The following is a 19,117-nucleotide window of genomic DNA, read 5'->3' as shown; positions in this document are numbered from 1 at the left end:
AGCCACACCAATTGTTGCATCACGCTAGTCAATGCTTACATACCACCTAAGTCAGAACCAAGTCCAGCATTAGGACCGGGCAGTAGCTGGAATTTGAGCCGCATTAGACCGACTTGGAGGTAGAAAAAAAAAGATAGGCGTTCGTCCCCCAGCACCGAGTAAGAGAGAACGCATTTCTTGTACAAGTGCAAGATCATCCCATCATCCCCCATTAAACCCATTTGCCATCCCTCTGCCTACCATTTAATACACCAGACATTACAGACGTGTATCTCAAGTACGGGGATGCGCATACACACATACATGCCCTCAGCCTGCATCATCGTAAACCATCATTTGCGCTAATAGTGCAGAAAATTTCACGTTCACTTGCAAGACGAGGTCCCACATCAAATCTTAGCGACGTACAGCTTGAGCCTGCAGCAGTACCTACTTGCCTACTAGGTGCACTTACAATCAACCTTCAATTGATTACATACCTACATACATCCTACCTCTCGTCATTCTTATCTACCTAGACCGTAACTAAACCTCGTTCCTTCTCTTCCACCTTCGCACGCGTTTCCTCCAGATCTTAGCCTTGTGTCTTCCGATTTTTTCTCTGCAGACCTTTGCTACTGTACTCGACCTGCACCCAATTGCACCTTTTTATACTGTAAACCCACACTACTGCGCCAACAGCGATGACAGACTTCAACCAGTTTGCCGTGGCCGACGACGACAATGTCGAAATCAAGAAGCTTAGTGCCGAGGTGGTGAGTAGCCGGACTGCATCACTTCTGCAGCTCCTCGATTCCAAGCCCAAGCAAGCCCAAGCCTAATTTAATTGTTTACTTGCATATAGGATGCCGACACCGACAATTTCGAGTCTCGGGAGAAGCTGATTCGAGCATGCGAAGCTCAAGAAGGCGGCCTCAATCGCAACTCAAGCCCCCAAGCCCTCGCCACGCTACGCGATGCCTATGATCGATTCCTTCTAAAGTTCCCCCTACTCTTCGGCTACTGGAAAAAATATGCCGACCTCGAGTTCAACATTTCTGGCCCCAAGTCAGCCGAGATGGTTCGTCTTTTGGTCAAGGCCCCCTTGGTTGGTCTGCGCCCTTGCTGACAGTGCCAAACAGATCTATGAGCGTGGATGCGCCAGTATCACCAACTGTGTTGACCTCTGGGCCTCATACTGCTCCTTCAAAATGGAGACAACACACACGCCTCATCTCGTGAGAGAGTAAGTAATTACGGAGAGCTTTTCCTTCCTCTTAACCATGTCACCAAGCAGAGAAACTCTTTGTTCGAGACAACACCATTTTGAACCCCAACACTACGGTTCTGCCAAGACTGCTAGCATAGTCATCGATGGTGAGGAAACCAACAATCATCGTGGAAATGTTGGAACTTTCTCACAGAAAACACCAGGCTCTGGTTTCTTACACTGTCATCTTTCTGACACGTCGCTTTCCGTCGTAATCCTATGACTTCGTCTATCTCGGCTTGATTGATTTGGATTGGACCAGTTACATACACAAACTTCCCCTTTCTGTATTTGCACTCCTTCCGCCCCTCCCCACAGCCCCTATTTACCGAGCAAAAGAACGACTGACCATATCCTAGGCTCTTCGAGCGTGCTGCTACAGCAGTCGGCCTCGACTTTCTAGCACACCCTTTCTGGGACAAGTACATCGAGTATGAGGAAAGGCAAGAGGCGCAAGACAAGATATTCGCCATCTTGCAGCGCGTCATTCACATCCCTATGCATCAATATGCCAGATACTTCGAGAGGTTTCGTCAGCTAGCACACAGTCGCCCGCTGGCTGAGCTGGTATCAGCCGACGATCTTGCACGCTTCCGAGCTGAAGTCGAGGCTGACCCTGCAGCTTTCGGGTTACCACCCAGGACGGAGTTGGAGCTGGAACGCGACATTCGGGCCCGGATCGATAGCATGTACTACGAAACATTCCAGCGTACACAGGACGAGACGACGAAGCGGTGGACGTACGAGTCGGAAATCAAGCGTCCTTACTTTCATGTCACGGAGCTGGAGAATTCGCAGATGGCCAACTGGCGAAAATACCTCGACTTTGAGGAAAGCGAGGGCTATTTTGCCAGGACGACGTTCTTGTACGAGCGATGCGTTGTAACCTGCGCGCTCTACGACGAGTTCTGGTTCCGATATGCTCAGTGGATGGCATCGCACCCGGGCAAGGAGGAAGAAGTGCGTCACATATACATGAGAGCGGCAACGCTTTTCGTGCCCATCAGTCGACCTGGAATCCGGCTTCAATTCGCATATTTTGAGGAATTCTGCGGCCGCACGGACGTTGCCCGCGACATTCACGAGGCCATCCTGATGCAGTTGCCAGATTGCGTCGAGGCGATTATTTCCTGGGCCAACCTCCAGAGACGACAGAGCGGTCTGGAGGCAGCTATCGAAGTCTACAAGGCTCAAATCGATGCTCCCCATGTTGACATCTTCACCAAGGCAGTGCTTGTTACCCAATGGGCCAATCTGTTGTGGAAATCCAAGGGGTCTGTAGATGAGGCGCGCACCGTTTTCGCCAAGAACGTCCAGTGGTATGCCGACAGCCGGTACTTCTGGCAGAAGTGGCTGGAATTCGAGCTGGAGCAGCCCACTAGCAGCGAGAAGGAGGGTGAACATGCTGAGCGACTGCATCAACTGTTCGAGGAGCTCCGGGCCCCGAGCCGCATCTCGGCGAGTGCGAAGCAAGGCCTTTACCTTACTTATCTCACCTATCTGCAGGAGAGAGGCGGCAAGGATTCCATGAAGCTGTTCCTCACTATAAATCGGGAGGTGTTTGGGTAAGTGTGCTCTCAAGGGATGGAGGAAGAAGATATTTCCCGGGCACTACTGACAACTGCTGCAGCCCGCAATCGGTATCGAGCTTGAACAAGCCGGCTCTTAAAGAGAACGGGTCTATCAAGGCTCCCCTGGACGATGCCACCAGACTCAAGGCCGAGGGCAGCTACCCAAGATATTATGAATATTTCGGGGAGGCGGACGTCAACGCCCAGGGGACGGCATCGTTCAACTGAAGCAACTGACGGCACAAGGGCCTATATACCGAGGCACGGGGTGCTTGTATCATAAACAGGGCTGCGCACGACATACGGCCTTTATTGTTTTTGTTTGCTGAGAATGCGTGTCGTATATGTCGAGCTACCGCGTTGTCCCTTAACGTTGGGTCCCAGGTGGAATTTGTGGGAAACGGGAGTAAGGTTGACGATGGAGACCAACAGATATACCATGTAAAAGTAATTGGGCCTTGCCTGGGGCCAAGGGTGCCTTGATTTCGTCAATATCAGACTTGCCACGCCTATGCTGCAAGGGCCGCGGAAGCCGGACAGTTGAATGGGAGCTGAATGAGTCAAAAGGTGCCAATGCCGATGCAAAGGCGGCAGAGAAAAGTTTATCTAAATCAAGCAGAGTTGATAGGCCGACGGAATGCGCTGTAAATCCGAAGGATGAGTAGTAGCAAGTGACGATGATGCATCTCGGATCGGCACGGGCGAGGAGGTATACGACGATGCAAATCCGAGACCGGCTGGTTTCCTGTAAGCGAGTGTGCCTTCGGGGGTATGCAGCCCACTTGGCTCCCAACTTGGGTTAGGTACAGGGCCAAATGCCGAAGTCGCCGAAGGAACGTGCTGGCTGGCGTGCGGCTGCGGGTGCGGGTGACAGACACTAATTATTTTTGGGGATTATCTCAGCTGTCTCGACTTTTGTTGTAGTTTTTCTTTCTCTTTTCAGGGTCCTAGCAGACTCGTTTCTCCTTGACCCGTCGGTTCGTTGACTAATGCAGGCGCGGATGGAAAGATGAAGAAGAAAATTGGCCCGAGACGCGGACTGCTAGACTGGCCAGAAGCTCTACTTCTGGACTGGCTACCAATCACCAGTTGCTGCTTACTCGGCTGGTGGTTCCACTTGGTGTTTGTCCCAGCTTCAACCCTTCATCAACCCAGGGTCCCGATATTTCGTTGTAGTAGTACCACTCTGCCGCCCGCGAACCAATCACGGCCGCTGTATTTGAGAGATATTACACCATAGCCGCAGCTACTGTCGAACTGTCGCCTGAGGGTCTGTCATGAAATGTTTCCAGGGTTCCCTTGAGGCGAGCCAGGGGAATCCGGTAACAAGAGTGGACTCCCTCCCCCGGATAGCTGCGACTGTTCTGGGCAATACATTACAGTATGTAGCATGTTATATATTCCAGTCATACCCATCTGTCTAGTCGTCGCATGTTGGATATCTCGATCTATCTCTACCGCCGCTGTCGCTTATCACCCTTGACCCTCCCTCTTCCCCGGCCTTTTCTTCTTTCCCATTCCACCCTCCTCTCATATATCTTGTCTGGCTTTTCCTCCTGCGTTTTTCCTTTCGTAGAACACTTCGCCATCGACTGTTTCCCAACAATCAATCCAAAGGTAAGCAAGGCGTGATCATTCCCTCCCAGCAGTGCCTTCATTTTGCTTCCCATGCCAGACTTGGTATTAACTCGCCAACTGCTCCAGATGTCTGCCGCCACTTTCTCTCGCCAGGTCGCCCGCTCGGCCCTGCGCACCAGCGCGCGCAACACCTTTTCCACATCCACCCGCCACGCCTTCCGCCAGAGCGGCCGCCGCTTCTCTCTCCTCGGAGCCCCCCAAGCCTGTCGGATCGTCTTCGTCGCTGGTCTACCTGGCTGGTGCCGCCGCCGCCGGTGTCGGCGGCTACTACTTCTACTCCCAGAGCGCCTCCTCGGCCACCCCGAAGGTCTTCACCCCCACCAAGGAGGACTTCCAGAAGGTCTACAACGAGATCGCCGGCCGCCTCGAGGAGAAGGACGATTACGACGACGGCAGCTACGGGCCCGTCCTGGTCCGTCTCGCCTGGCATGCCAGCGGCACCTACGACAAGGAGACCAATACGGGCGGCAGCAACGGCGCCACCATGCGCTTCGCTCCCGAGGGCGACCATGGTGCCAACGCTGGTCTGAAGCACGCCCGTGACTTCCTCGAGCCTGTCAAGGGTAAGCGACTTCCTGCTCCTCTTTTTTTTGCGCCGCCAAGGTCAAACACTAACCCAATTATTATAGCCAAGTTCCCCTGGATCTCCTACTCTGATCTCTGGACCCTTGCTGGTGCTTGCGCCATCCAGGAAATGCAGGGCCCCACGATTCCGTGGCGCCCTGGCCGCGCCGACAAGGAAGCCGCCGCCTGCACTCCCGATGGCCGTCTCCCCGACGGTGCTCAGGGATCCAAGCACCTCCGGGACATCTTCTACCGCATGGGCTTCAATGATCAGGAGATCGTTGCCCTCGCCGGTGCCCACGCCCTTGGCCGATGCCACACGGACCGATCCGGATTCGACGGCCCCTGGACTTTCTCCCCGACCGTCCTGACCAACGACTACTACACCCTTCTTTTGAACGAGAAGTGGCACATCCGCAAGTGGGACGGCCCCAGACAGTATCAGGACAAGACCAACGGTCTTATGATGCTGCCTGCCGACTATACTCTCATCGAGGACAAGGCCATGAAGCCTTGGGTTCAGAAGTACGCCAAGGATAACGACCTCTTCTTCAAGGATTTCAGCCAAGTCGTTGTCAAGCTTTTCGAACTCGGTGTTCCCTTCAAGGAGCGCTCCGAGAGAATGACTTTCAAGCCCACCAACGCATAAGCAAGCACTTGCTGAAATTGCGCCTGCGCCTGTACAGGCTGTGGGACAAGAAAGGATATACACGAAAGAAGAAGAAAATCAAAGGAGACGAGATGATATACCCCGCGAGATATACCCAAGAGCAGAGACTCGTTGGTGTCATAGATTTGCATCTAGAAGAATGCGGTCAAGATATAGAGAAGGTCACGCATAATGTCTGGTTTTATTTCGGGAAGAGATTGCTATCTTCCTAGATTTAGCCAGTGCCGTGTACGAATGTGAAGCGTAGATTAGTTGTTGTCATACGTGGCAGAGCTCACGTGAGGGAGTTACGCCTCTCAATATACCATCAGAATGTTACCGTCCAAATTGTGATGTATTCGGGTGTTATCTGATAACCTCGCGGGTGGCTGATCAGTCCACAGAGATATTAGAGACAAATAGAGACAGAAAGCAAGAAGGAATAGCAGATTCGTGTTTTCTAGATGAGAAATAACCGAACCTGGGGTTGATGTAAAGTATATTTCCCCACATACCCCCCTTTCCAACGCCGACCAATGGCCCTTGGTCTCCAATCCCTTGAGATGTAGGTAGGCCAAGACAAGCAAGGCCACTGGGCTGGTTTAGGTATGGCAGTGTCTCAAATATGTCAACAATTTTGTGTGGAATATCATTGCAATTGGAATCAGTAACTCTATACGGGGAATCATGGGAAAGCTAAAGCCATGTCCAGGTGGTATTCATATGATGAATATATTCTATACATCCCACAATACATCACGTCACATATGCAGCATAGACATGCATCACGAAATCTGGAACACCAAGCAAGTATTTGGCACTATTTCTATTGGATGTGAATAGGACTCGGTGGTCACTCACTCTGCCGGCCAAAACCAGATTGGTTCGGTCGGTCTCTTGTCTCCCTTGATTTCCTCCACCGAGACCGTGATTTTTGTTATATTGGAACACCATGCCCCAGCCTTTTCCCTTTTATCCCTTCATGAAAATAAGTATCTCGATCAAAATCTCGACATGATCGGTCAAGTCAAATCGCAACCACTGTGTACGAATCTCGCCTCCATCGCTACCATCGCCACCATCACCACTACCACCCATCGTGTTCTGTGTGCGCGAACCAGTTTCGCAGCTTCAAGCCGTATGTGCAGCCGGGGGACGAGGCTGCAAGTAAAAGAAATAATTATGTAATATACATTGAGAGAGTGTAAGAAGGTGTAGTAACACAAAGACGTTTCCGTCTAAGAAGGGTGAAAAGAAAAAAATAGACATGTAGACATTAAGGAAGCTCGCTTGTTCGTAATTCGTCAGTAAATGCAACTCTTCCCGCTACAGAGTCCCGGTTGTTTGTGCACCTTTCACGATGGAGAGCTTGTTTAGTCTGGTTTACTCAGCTTCCGCGCAACTCGCCTCAGCTATGCTCGATTTCGATGACGGTAGTGTTCTACTCTCGATGGGTATCTCTGGTTGACTGGACCGTGGTAGAGGCTGTCACCCACCAGTCCAGTACTGTAAAAAGGTCATTCTGGGATCGTGGCTCATCTGCCTTGCTTGTCCAAGCAAGTACAGAAACAGTTCGCATGGCACCAATGCCGTATGTGTTGACCGGTTCCTTATACGTGAGGTGCACCAGGGCGGCCCTTGCTCAATGAATCGAGCAGCTCATGAGGCGGTATCCTTCGCATTCCGCTACCCCGGTCATACATTGATGTTGGTGCAGGAACATAGCCATCGCGCTTCTTCCGGTACCGGTCAAGGGCGAGACCGGCCACCACAATGAGAAGCATCAAAGCCAACGAGATAGCGAGACCAATAAGGACGATAAATCCTACTGCCAGCCCAGCTTCTGGAAAAACGAATTAGCAGCTTGATCAGAACATGGGTTGATACTTGCGACTTACTTGAAGGCTTGAAGAAATTATCGGGGTTTTCAACGAATATTTTCGCAATCGAGCCAGCACTATTGCCTGTGTTGCTTGTCAAAGCATACGGTCGGATCTTGTCCCCATCGAACAGGGCACTGGAAGCCTTCCCAAAGTTAGGGATGGACAAGGAGCCCGTGATCATCAGGACCTGGTTGCGGTCAACTAGATTGGATTCCGAGTCACGGGCTTCCGTCACGGTAAAGACTTGAAGACTCTTGATGGCTGTTTCTGCGTCGAAGGTGATCCCAGCCGGAACCATGGATGAACCGTCGTACTTCATCAGGTACACTGACCCATCCCTCGCAGTACCTGAAACCCAGAGCTGAGTACCTTCCTTGTTGGCAGCAGTGATCGCGTCAACGGGACCAGGAAGCTCGGGGAAGCCTGACCACGACGAGCTCGAGGCATCATAGGATGAAAGGAAAGCAGATGTATCGTTAAGGGTCATGTTGCCGCCCACGACCACTTTGGTCTTGCTGGACCACATCATGGCGTTTACATCACCCTGTAACCCGAAGCCGGGGCGGCTCCATTGGAAGGTTGCGGTGCTGAAGACACAGAGGCCAGGACAGTCCAATGACCCGGCATCCTCGAAGGAGCCTCCAACAAAGACTTCGCCACTGTCGGGCCTAACAGTTATGGAAGAGACAGTGCCCTCGCCACCACTCAGGGATGGGGGCTGTTGGTTGAATTTCTTGCTTGCCATATCGAAGGAGACGAGCCCGTTCACACGAGACTCGCCAACTGTTCCATTGACTCGACCACCAGCAAACAATGTGCTGCCCTGGATAGCCACAGCGCGGAAAGTAGACGCGTCGGTTACGCCAGCTGGAAGACCGGTGACTTTGTTGTTTGCAACACCATCAATGAAAGCCATGTTGGCAAAGGGAGTTCCGTCAGAAGCGGTTGCGGAGAAGTGACCGGCGAGAATGGTCACATTCAGTCCACCTTCTTTATAAAAAAGACCGGCAACGACGCCAGAGACATCCGTGCTATTCGCCGAAGAGAGGCGCTTTCTGACGCCAGCGAAATTAGTTGTCATATTAGCTGCAGACGCCGGTGGCTGGATGTTCAAAGGGAAAGACCCTATGCTGTTGCCCATGGTGGCAGCTCCTTCGGCGCGCAAAACCTGTGAGCTCAAGGAACCAGCATACACAGACTTTCCGTCGTCGGCCCCGTTTATGAGTGATGTTGAGAGGATGCCGTCTAGGAATGGGGTGGGACCATTCACATTTTGCAGCCAGTTGCTCTGTGACTTCACCCAGATGGCAAAGCCATTAACTGCGTGTTCTGGGTTGCTGCCAAAGGCCAGTAGTTGTGAGAAGCTGCCAGAAACAGCAATAACACTCTCCGGTTTGTTGGAACTGAGGTTTAAAGTCATGTCCACAACGTTCATAACTGGTCCGTCGACTCCAGCGCCAAGAGAAGCCCATTTCTTGCTTGCGGTGTCGTAGACGGCAACGTTCCCGAGGGCTGGGTTTGATCCATCAGATGTGTTGTTAAAACTGCCCCCAACGAAGAGCTGGTTGTGCACAAGGGCCATCGACATGATTTGTCCATTAGTACCACTTTCAAGTGGAACTGTAGAGCTGTCTTTGCTGTTGATAGCAACAATATTTCTCACTTTGTCCGAGGTGAAATTGCCACCAATGTAGGTGATATCGCCGGTCGTTGCAAGAGCACTCACAGCAGATCCCCTCGAGAACGTCGAGCCGAGTTTGTCGAATGCCGAGGTCCCGAAATCAACCGTGTCGATTTTGGCTTTGCTGGGATCGTAATCAAACAGACCGTTCAGTCCACCCGTGGAGTTCATTAGCACAAAGTTGACTTTTTGTGCAACCATTGTCATGCTTGACAGGTCTTGGTTGTTCAAGGCTGTGATTGTGACGCTGGGACGGAACGAGCTCGAACTTGCCTCAAGGATAGTCATGTCAAGCACGTCATATTTATCGAAATTGTTGGTCTGGAACAGTACTTTACTGCCCACCGGCGCGTTTGGACTGACGCTCCATGTGATGTTCACTTGGCCACGAGTTCCGCAAGTATTATCCTGGATGCAACCTGGTGTATATAGCGAGAGAGTGTAGTTACCAGCCTCTCGAATATCGGGGAAGAAGGTGATGGACGCCGCCGCAGAGTTGACCGGACTGGGAATGTTGACTGAGAGATAGTCCGCACTACTCTGACCAGATGGCGTGACTTTCCAGTCACCTGTGGTGGTTGCGCTCGAGGCAAATGATGTGTTGGCGCATGACGGCTCGTTGAAGTCATTGATGGCGTAAGCGAAGATATCGTCCTGGAGGAGTTCGATCCCATTCAAGCCGCCACCTTTACCGTACCACTCAGAAACATCGATTCTGAACTCGTCCTGGCCAACGTTGTTAACGAAGTGAAAGTCCTGGAACTCAACAGAGGGATCGTCGCTGAGAGGGCACTCGCTCGTGCACGATATGTTCTGGTTCGTCTTTGGATCCACGTAGGTGAAATTCATAATTCCGTTGATCGGTAGAGCCGTATACCTCCAGGTCTTTACTCCGCGTCCATCTTGATGCGTGTTCCATAGCCGGAGCTTGGTAGGTTGGAACCCATAGCGGAACTTGGCAGACCACGAGCCTGGTGTGTTGTCTGCTAGCAACCAAGTGTTTCCTGCACCATTAGTACCACCCGTCTTGCAAACGATATTCTTCGGATCACTGAAACCGGCAGCAGTTGTGCCTTGGTTTGCCGAGATCGTGGCGGTTGATAAGTTGATGGCCTGCTCATCAGGTTGACTGGGAGTGCTCGTATTTCCCAACCCAGTGAAGCGCCCACCAAAGACGATGTGGCCGTTGGAGGCTTTGGTGATGGACGTAACGGGCCCATTGAAGCCCGCGAACGGCAGACTTGCCCAGTTGCTATCGGCGACCCATGTAATAGCATTTGTCGAATCCGCGGCCTTGAAGCTTCCTCCGACGTAGACCTTGCCAGCATCGTCGTCGCAGAACAAGGCGTTCACCTGTCCTAGCAGACCAGCAATTGGACTCAAGGTCATATCGTCAAGATTAAACTGCGCGATTCCGGTTGAGGACCTTCCGTCCAAACTGGTGAAGTTGCCGCCCAGGATAAGGGCACCTCGAAAACTGCATATTGTCTGTATTGACGCGTCGGTCGTCAGAATATTAGAGAAGACGCCATTAGGCAGGCGGATCATCAGTGACTCGGAGCCATTGGTGTTGAACGGCTGCTCAGTTTGACCCTCAAATTCATTGAGTGATATGCCTGCGAAATCTCCAGCAATGGCTACACGCCCCAAATTACTAAGGTCGAGGTCTGGTGAAGGCACTGGAGTTACGGTCAAAGCATGCGACAATGTCGCGATCGTGGTGAGGCCGAAAAGATATGATGTTAAAGAATTAGCGGGTTTGCGTGACGCAGGCCGCCGCCTGTAAGATATTCGCATTGTTTTTTCGTCTTGCCGTAACCAATGACCGGAGCAATAATGCGAGACTCGTAGGGCCTTGCTCCGGCCGGAATTAGATTGCCTGGGGATCTGGCTTCGTAGCTGTTATGAAATCATGAGAATTGGTTTCAAGTGCGGATATTGGCCATGAGGTTAGAGAAATGCAGGTGACGCGAGTAACGGGCGTAAGCTGCGGGATGTGACGAAATTCCGGGCAGGGTCAGGAGGGCCGATTAATCCTTTTTTCCTATTCGCGTACGTTCGTCGAGATAGCCAAGCAAGTTGGAGGGAATGATTAGAGGGGATGATGCGAATCCAGGCGAGGGAGTTTGCTGCGGCCGGGTCACGGTTTGTTTGAGGCAGATAGTTGTCGGGGAAAGCGATCGCAACTGTTTTTGTTTTGGTTAATTGAGTCGAAAGGAGGATGTTGCTGTTTTTCCCTGCCGTCACTCGTTGGGCTTGGGTACGTGCGAATTGAATCAGGTAGGATGCAGACAGGTGTAATGCAAATGCAGTTGATTGAATTGACTCAGACTGCAGGCGGGAGATGAAGGGCCCGTGTTGTTGTGAGAGGTACATACAGCGCACACATACGTTGTACACACATACACACGCCCCGTACTGCAATGCTGCGCTGCTGCACTGGCTTGCACTGGCACTGCAGGGCGCTGAAGGGATAGGGATGGATGGATGATATGTACTTTTCTTCGCCGTGCAGGCAGGTGGTGGACAAGGGAAGCTGGGCTAGTCGTACCTGAAAAGACGTGTTCTGGGCCGTAAGAGGCCTAGCGTGAGTCTGGGAGAAATGTGCACCGAGTTTACTGGTGTTTGACTGGCAGCTGGTGACTTGGTCTGCTTTCCACTATGGGGCGTGCCTGGGTTAGTGGACTCTGGGTTAATCAACGGCCAGGCCGGTCGGTCCAGTCGATGTCCTGCTTGCCGTTGCTTTTCTGCGTCTTGGAATTGATCGAAAGCGGATTACGATGAACGTGGTGCGAGAGACCTGGATGCGGTGACGTGCCGATAATAGCCCAGATATGGACGACTGCTGGGTAAAAACAGGTTCACGCAAAATTAGCGACCACTCATTAAGCTTGCTGCAGACAAGATTACTGTGACTCTCTGTCCAGGAATGATAGACCAGACAGGCCTGTCCACCTGCCCACCCCCTCTAGACGAGCTGCGCCTCTTCCCGCGTGTCGCAACCGGTCATTAATGAGGGGGGTAACATTGGTATGCAGACATTCGGCAAACGTGGCCTTTTGAGAACTTGTCCCAGGTCGTTTCGGGATCTTGAAAAGCATGCCTCTCTCCGGAGAGAGGCACGAGAGACACGGAACGGGATGCAACTGGACATCTTCTTTGACTTACAGACGGGCAATATGAGATGAAATGAGATGACGATTGCAACAACCGATGACTTGGACTGCGGGTAACTACAGCAAGCGTTTGCGTAGCGCCAACCTCTTCCGTTCGATCTGGATATTATTATGTATGGGTCCAGCAGGATGGGATGAATGCGACTATGCGGGAGTAGGTAACTTGGGGGGTTGTCGTGTTTCGAGTCGGGCTGGAGAAAACGAGTGTAGTAGAGACAAATCTTGACGATTTTCCCTCAAAATGTCACAAAAGCCGATGAGAGCCACCCTGGAAAGGTCTTGTCTGGTTGTAAGAGAATGTGGTGGTGGCCTCAGATCAGGGGTAGAACAGCCGAGAGGACTGATTAATTGCTCCAGTCCAGTGCGGGTGATTAAACGAATGAATCCGAATGGAAAGAGAGTGAGAGGAAGAGGCTAGAAAGCCCAACTGCAAATGTGCTGGCGAAAGCAGAAAGATCAAAAGAGTGACAGTGTTCTGAAAAGAACTTCAATAAGCATCTACCATTCAACGAACGCAACCTTGGCAAGTGCAAGCGTGAATACGAGAAGAGGGGGAGGAGATTCTTCAATTTCTGAGAGACGATTGACAAATTAACACGAGAGACACCAGAAGTTTTCTGTCAGCCTGCGTGCCTGGGGGTCAATCCTCATGTGCCTGTCTCCAGTTCTGGCCTGCACGATCCAGGTACACACACGTCTGTGGCCTGTAAGGGGCTTCTGCTATCTTGGCTGCTTGGGTTAGGTGTGCCGGGGCGCTGGTTCGGTTTCCTCCTCGTCTGTAACTGGTGCAGTATCATCATCCGCCCTGCCTAGCCCGGCAACCGTGCAGCAGGGGAGGGTCCGCGAACTGGCTCCTACTTTACTGATCCCACATTACCACGTCGCGTGCAGCCATTCAAGAAGCTGATCGGACTTGGAATCAACTTCATACGACGCGACTTGTGGCTTGGGCCATGGCCTGGTGCATGATAAGGAAGCAAACCAATATGCACCTCAGCTTCAACTGAATAAGTAAGTTACTATGTAACTACATGAAATAGGCAATGAGGTGCATGTGTCTGTGGATTATACCACTGTATCTCTCTCTCCTGGCTGTTTTGCTTTAAGTTGAGCCTCCTGACCAAGCTATGTACTTGACATGTCTTATGTGGCGCTCGTTTCCAATGCCACTATTATTTTGACAGTGCTGACAAGAGTCAACTTAAAACTATACAGATAGTGAGAACTTGTTCGATAGTCAATGGAGTGTAAATGGCTGATCAAAGAATGTGTGTGTCGATCACTCGGCTTGCGTACCGGACATCCAGCCATCATCTGCCCTACCCGCTATGGCCAGCAATATCTTTTTGGGGTAAGACCTGCTTGAATCTACATGCTTCTTCCAACTGTCTCACTGTTTCAGGATCCCATTCCCTCAGGAGACGGTAGCAGTGCTGGCTGCATGCTTGGAATATAATGCCCTCTAGTGGCAGAGTGGTCTGCTACACGTGGCTGTGTTTGGCTTTCTGGAGTATCCATGCCCAGGTAGATTTATACAACGATAAATAATGAGGCCACCCGATCTTAAGATGTACCTACTCTATATCTCGTTGACGTATAGCCTTGTAGATGTATCAAATGCTTAGAAGCCCATGAGAAGACCCTGGCATATTCACGCCACAAGCAGGAAAGAGATAAGAGTTTCAAAGTCATGTGCAACGGCTGCTTAGATACCGAGTATCGTTGCATTAGGGGCAGCGTTTACGGGAAACTTGAGGATGGTATCAGCATGATCCTCTCTGGCATTCCTAACGCCTAACGCCTTGTGTGTGTGGGCTTGGACGGCGACGCCGCCTTATGCTTCAATCTTGCCTTCCGCATTCACACGCGTCTTGTAATCGCGCGGGGACTCGAAGAACTCTGGTTTGCCTCCCCACATACCCAGCTTTTGCGCTTTAGCCTTTGCTTCCGCAGCCTTGTATTTCGCCTCCAGGCCGCCATATTCGGCACCTGACTTGGCTTCGTAGGTTGTTGCCAGGCCTCTCTTCAGCATCTCGAAGCCGACGTCTTTTCGGATGAAGAATCGGCGTACGAAGACTGTCGCTACAATTCGATCGTACTGGTCGCGCTTGTATATCTTGGCCCGTATCCGCTTCCCCAGGAGATAGTCGGATAACCATGCCAATGCGTCTGTCGCAAAGGGCTGGGCTTGCCTGCCGAAGTGTGCACCTTCAGGGGCATCAATGCCTGCGATACGTATGGGTATCTACAATCGGGTTGTCAGGGCCGAGCTCATCTTAAGTCACTGTTGGGCCGAACTAACCGTCTTGTTCTTCAAGTCCACCTTCTTCTTGGGGACGTTGCGCAACCAACCCCAACCGGCCAATCTTCCTCCGGGAGTATGGAACATGTGGAAGTTGTCGCCATCGCCAACGCTTGTAACCTGGCCGAAGATGCTACGCTTGTGGAAGAAGCTGGGCTTGACATAGCTAACACCCGGGATGCGACGCAGATAAGAGCGGTATATTTGTAAAGACACGAGGACCGTCGTGGTCACCAGAACCGTAGGGACCCAGTTTCTCGGGTCTTTGAAATGCTGCCAATCGGTGCCATTGAGACTGTCAGCCCAGGAGATGGGGCGCCTTTCGGAGCCCTTATCCTTGCTGGAGTCGGATCGTGAGAAGGGCCATGGCATCGTCGTGGTGCGCAATGGTGGGCGCCAGTTGGATTCGTCCAACAGCAACCTGTGTGCTGTGTTTCCAAGATGTCGGGCACTGCAAGAAAATGGCGTTATTGTTTTTCTTTCCCGTCTGGCCAAGGATTTCCTTTGGACGAATGTGTGCCCGCCGCTACATCAATCGGATGCAATGATGCCTCAGGCCACTATTTTCAACCGCTCTAGGGGGGATTTAGCGGACAGCAGACTGACCGCCGCTTCGGTTGATTCGAACCAGAAGTCGAACCCCCACCTCGTTCGACTGGCCCAGACTGGTTGACTGCAAACAACATTGAAAATTTCATAACACAACACATGAGTATGTAGGCTCAATATAGGCACTGATATTGACATGTAGGAATGTATGCATCGACAATACCGGGTCATTGGGCAATGGTTCAGGGATTAATGCTTAGATACACCTACATATATACCGCGCAAGGCACTTTGACGTCAGTGACCACACCCATGTTTAATTTAAACAAAGAGATCTCCGTTCCACCCAATCGAAACACCATGCTGCAGTTATTGTGGCATCTGGACTTGGTCCACTGCTCTTCACTGTACAACCTCTGCTTGAGTATCACGACTACATGTACAGGGAGCCAAGGCGACCAATTGTATTGTAAGTAGGCGCTGTGTATAATTGTTGATGCCCAAGAAGCTCCGAGTCACCGATAAAAAGGAGTTTCATCCACCAAGGTTGGGGGGAATGCTTCCAATCCAGTATATCTCGCGAAATCCTGCAAAACTTCGTAAGGGCCAGCGCTTGATCGTCTTACTTTGCCCACACATCAAACGCTTCCACACTCAATCTTGCCTTGTTCGTGCATGAACTCCTTCGTCACACAGCAAACTTCATCCTGAGGAAGGGCCGTTAGGACGCACGTGATTATCGCGCATTACCGGGTCGACGTGCCCAAAAAGGTGACCTCAAAAGTCCAAACTACCTGCATACCAACCTACATTCACCGCTCCGGTGCTTTATATATCTCAATTGCGACGGCATGAGCAGAAACCTGGGCTTTCTCCAGTTAGAACCCAAATACACATCATGACGGGCCATCGTGAAGCGCGTCAACGGCCAGGCGTTTCGCGACAGAACACGTCCAATATAGAACGTGAGGAGCGGCGGCCGTTGCTTTCACGAGCTCGTTTCGCCCACTCCATGGACGGAGAGCAATTCTTCAGTTGCAACACGAATGCACATGCCCATCTTCCTGTCTACACCAACATCCACAGGATACGGAGAGACGTCGTGTCGATTGTGGAAGACTACCTTACGATTGAGCAATTAAGAGACCTTCGTCTCAACATCTCCGTGGTCCGTCCCTTGGTCGACAAGCTTTATGAATTGGACGACATATCTATAGGTATGCACCCCTTTCTTGGCAATCCTCTTTTTTTCGCGCAGATCTCGTGCGACTGACATGACTTGCTGCTGGTTACATTAAATGGGAACCCTGAATCGGTTACTAACAGTTTCCAAGTATACTGCCTTCTCGTCAATCGAGCGCAGTTCCTCCACGAACAGCAACATCTGAACAACCGTCAGAATGTATATGTCAGTCGTGCAACCCTCTGCGAGGTTGTTGCCACCCGCATCCTGAGGCGCTTTGGCGAGGACAATCCAGGCCCGGATGGTCTTCTGCTACTTGCTAACATCCTTGTGGCTGGATTTGAACCCTTTCAGAATGCCCCCGGAGGAGGTCCGTCGACAAGCTGCTGTGTCGGCATCATGGGAGCTCCGACGGACATTGCCGGCTCTGGAGATTGCCATTCTCAGCGAAAGCAAGTACTTCCTCAGCTCTAGTTATTGTCAAAGAGTGTAAGTCTTGCATCCACTACAGATCTGGGGCGATGCTAAACAGGATCACAGTACCGATGCCATATACACCGGCCATATTATTTATACTCCGTCAACGTTTTTGGATATCATTCCCGATCGCTACAAGCAAAAGCCCATTTCACTCTACGACCCACGCGAAGCTCCTCTGCTGAACCAGTATAGACTGATCGTTCCCCGGACAAGAAACATCCTGGAGCTGTTTCATTTTATCTTCTTACTTTTTCTTTATCTGCTATTCATGGCAGAGCGAAATGCAGAGTATTTCAGTTGGTATGAGATTACGTTCGCGGTATATGCTTTTGGCTGGGTTCTTGACCAATTTGCAACTATACTGGAGCACGGGTGGTAAGTGTCAAGTAAGAACCATCTAGAGGCTGTTGCTAACCGATTTCAGGGGCGTATACACTCAAAACCTGTGGTCTTTCTTGGACGTCATGTTCGCGATTGTCTACTGGGCCTATTTGATAATGAGACTACACGGTTGGAGGCAAGGCGAATTTGACCATGGACAGCAAGCACTCGATGTTCTGGCGATGGGTGCACCTTTCCTGGTTCCTAGACTGGCTTTCAATCTTCTCTCGGACAATCTGGTCTTCCTTTCATTGCGATCCATGATGGCCAATTTCATCCTTCTCACGTTCCTGGCATGTTGGTGCTTTCTGGGCTTCCTTCTGTCCATGGTATGGCTTGCCGAAGGTCGGCATAGATTATTGTACGTCTTCCCTCCGCTCTATTGAGCACCTTACTCACCAATCTCCCATCAGAACGATTAGCAAATGGATGTTGTGGATCTGGTTCGGGCTGGATGGTACAGGAGTGCAGCGTTCGGTAAGATCCTCTAGCACCCAAGCGTTTCCTGCTTCGTCTGACCTGTTCATACAGACCGAGTTTCATTGGCTGCTTGGACCGACTTTGATGATTACCTTTGCGTTCCTGGGCAATACGTTGTTCCTGACGATTCTCGTGTCGATGCTGTCGAATACCTTCAGCACTATTGTTGCGAACGCCACGGCGGAGATTCAGTTTCGCCGTGCAGTCCTAACACTGGAGGGCGTCAAGGCCGATGCTATCTTTGCCTACCCCCCACCTTTCAACATTCTCGCGATGTTTGTTCTGCTCCCGATGAAGTTCTTGGTTAATGCACGATGGTTTCACAAGATCCACGTGGCCACCGTACGCGCGATCAACCTGCCTATTCTACTGCTTGTTGCGATTGCCGAAAGGCGTCTGTTATGGCCTGAATCCAAGAAAGCAAGGGCTGCCACTAGGGGATGGTTCTGGGAAAGATGGAGGATCACGACCCACGGCGACATTCAGACCGTATTTGCGATTGCACCGCCAGACTCGGTGGAGGACGATATTGCCGTGGACGATGAGCTGACACATCACATGATTCGGCGGCAGTATATCCGACAGCAGAGCACGGCGGCCCCTGATGCCTTCCCCAAATTTCCGCCGGGTGACGACGACAAGAAGAGTGAAGGAAGCAGACGTACATCCGTATTGAAACCCCCGACAAGAAGGGATTCGATTGCCCCCTTCGGAGAGCTGGACCAGCAGGTTCGGGATATCATTAACGAGTCTGGTGAAGTCAACCAAGTCAATGATCGTCTAAGTTCGCTGGAGCAGACCACTGCCAGGATGGAGGCAATGCTCGAGGAGTTGTGTGCCAGTGCACTGGGTGATGATGATGGGTCTTTCGAGGGAGGCAGTATGAAGACAAGTGGAGTGACGACAGGAACTTTACGTGACCCCGATCGGACAGAAAGAGACGAAGTTGACGATTAAAAACGAGGCCTTGGGCTTCTGTCCAGATCGGACTCCAATGTTGCTTCACGTCCGCCACGAATTTGGTTTAACGCGTGGATATGCCATATATTAATAGAAATAGAATGTTTGATCCTACCTGTCTACTTTAGTGTTGCTGTCTTCTCTGCTGGACAACGATGACGGCGTGTGACGGCCCATTACTCAAGGCGCTGGAACTGATGAGTTATCCTGACAGTTGGCTTGCGCCTTTTCATTGTTGGCCAACTGAACGCTATCCTGCCCAACGTGCCTTCCTTGCCATAATTGAACAGTCACTGGCAACTAATTGACACATGTCGGAATTGCAGACACGGCCGCCCACAAAGACAAAAAGGGATGATATTCTCTATTTT

General features: G+C 51.3%; 5 protein-coding genes across 5 annotated transcripts; 3 read left to right on the top strand and 2 right to left on the bottom strand.

The window, feature by feature from the left end:
* Nucleotides 1-683: 683 nt before the first annotated feature.
* Nucleotides 684-3,048, top strand: PG994_011208 (Pre-mRNA-processing factor 39; the record flags this gene model as incomplete). Its single annotated transcript, XM_066862617.1, has 5 exons — nt 684-755; nt 845-1,060; nt 1,122-1,225; nt 1,609-2,814; nt 2,880-3,048. The coding sequence occupies 5 exons, from the start codon at nt 684-686 to the stop codon at nt 3,046-3,048; spliced, it is 1,767 nt and encodes a 588-aa protein (XP_066711727.1).
* A 1,049-nt stretch (nt 3,049-4,097) lies between these two features.
* On the top strand, nt 4,098-5,671 carry PG994_011207 (putative cytochrome-c peroxidase precursor; the record flags this gene model as incomplete). Its single annotated transcript, XM_066862616.1, has 2 exons — nt 4,098-4,201; nt 4,525-5,671. The coding sequence occupies 2 exons, from the start codon at nt 4,098-4,100 to the stop codon at nt 5,669-5,671; spliced, it is 1,251 nt and encodes a 416-aa protein (XP_066711726.1).
* Nucleotides 5,672-7,281: 1,610 nt separating this feature from the next.
* On the bottom strand, nt 7,282-11,032 carry PG994_011206 (Polarized growth protein rax2; the record flags this gene model as incomplete). Its single annotated transcript, XM_066862615.1, has 2 exons — nt 7,282-7,514; nt 7,570-11,032. The coding sequence occupies 2 exons, from the start codon at nt 11,030-11,032 to the stop codon at nt 7,282-7,284; spliced, it is 3,696 nt and encodes a 1,231-aa protein (XP_066711725.1).
* Nucleotides 11,033-14,245: 3,213 nt separating this feature from the next.
* Nucleotides 14,246-15,085, bottom strand: PG994_011205 (uncharacterized protein; the record flags this gene model as incomplete). The annotated part of the gene is made up of 2 exons (XM_066862614.1): nt 14,246-14,656; nt 14,714-15,085. 2 exons carry the CDS (start codon nt 15,083-15,085, stop codon nt 14,246-14,248), a joined length of 783 nt encoding a protein of 260 aa, XP_066711724.1.
* Nucleotides 15,086-16,160: 1,075 nt separating this feature from the next.
* Nucleotides 16,161-18,743, top strand: PG994_011204 (receptor-activated Ca2+-permeable cation channel; the record flags this gene model as incomplete). Its single annotated transcript, XM_066862613.1, has 6 exons — nt 16,161-16,479; nt 16,597-16,901; nt 16,957-17,300; nt 17,350-17,667; nt 17,720-17,783; nt 17,838-18,743. 6 exons carry the CDS (start codon nt 16,161-16,163, stop codon nt 18,741-18,743), a joined length of 2,256 nt encoding a protein of 751 aa, XP_066711723.1.
* Between the last annotated feature and the right edge of the window lie 374 nt (nt 18,744-19,117).

The sequence above is a fragment of the Apiospora phragmitis genome, assembly GCF_038363925.1.
Source record: "Apiospora phragmitis strain CBS 135458 chromosome Unknown utg000010l:1.0-9815664.0:1.0-9183399.0, whole genome shotgun sequence".
Classification (NCBI taxonomy): domain Eukaryota; kingdom Fungi; phylum Ascomycota; class Sordariomycetes; order Amphisphaeriales; family Apiosporaceae; genus Apiospora; species Apiospora phragmitis.
This window is presented reverse-complemented; position numbering and strand designations above follow the sequence as displayed.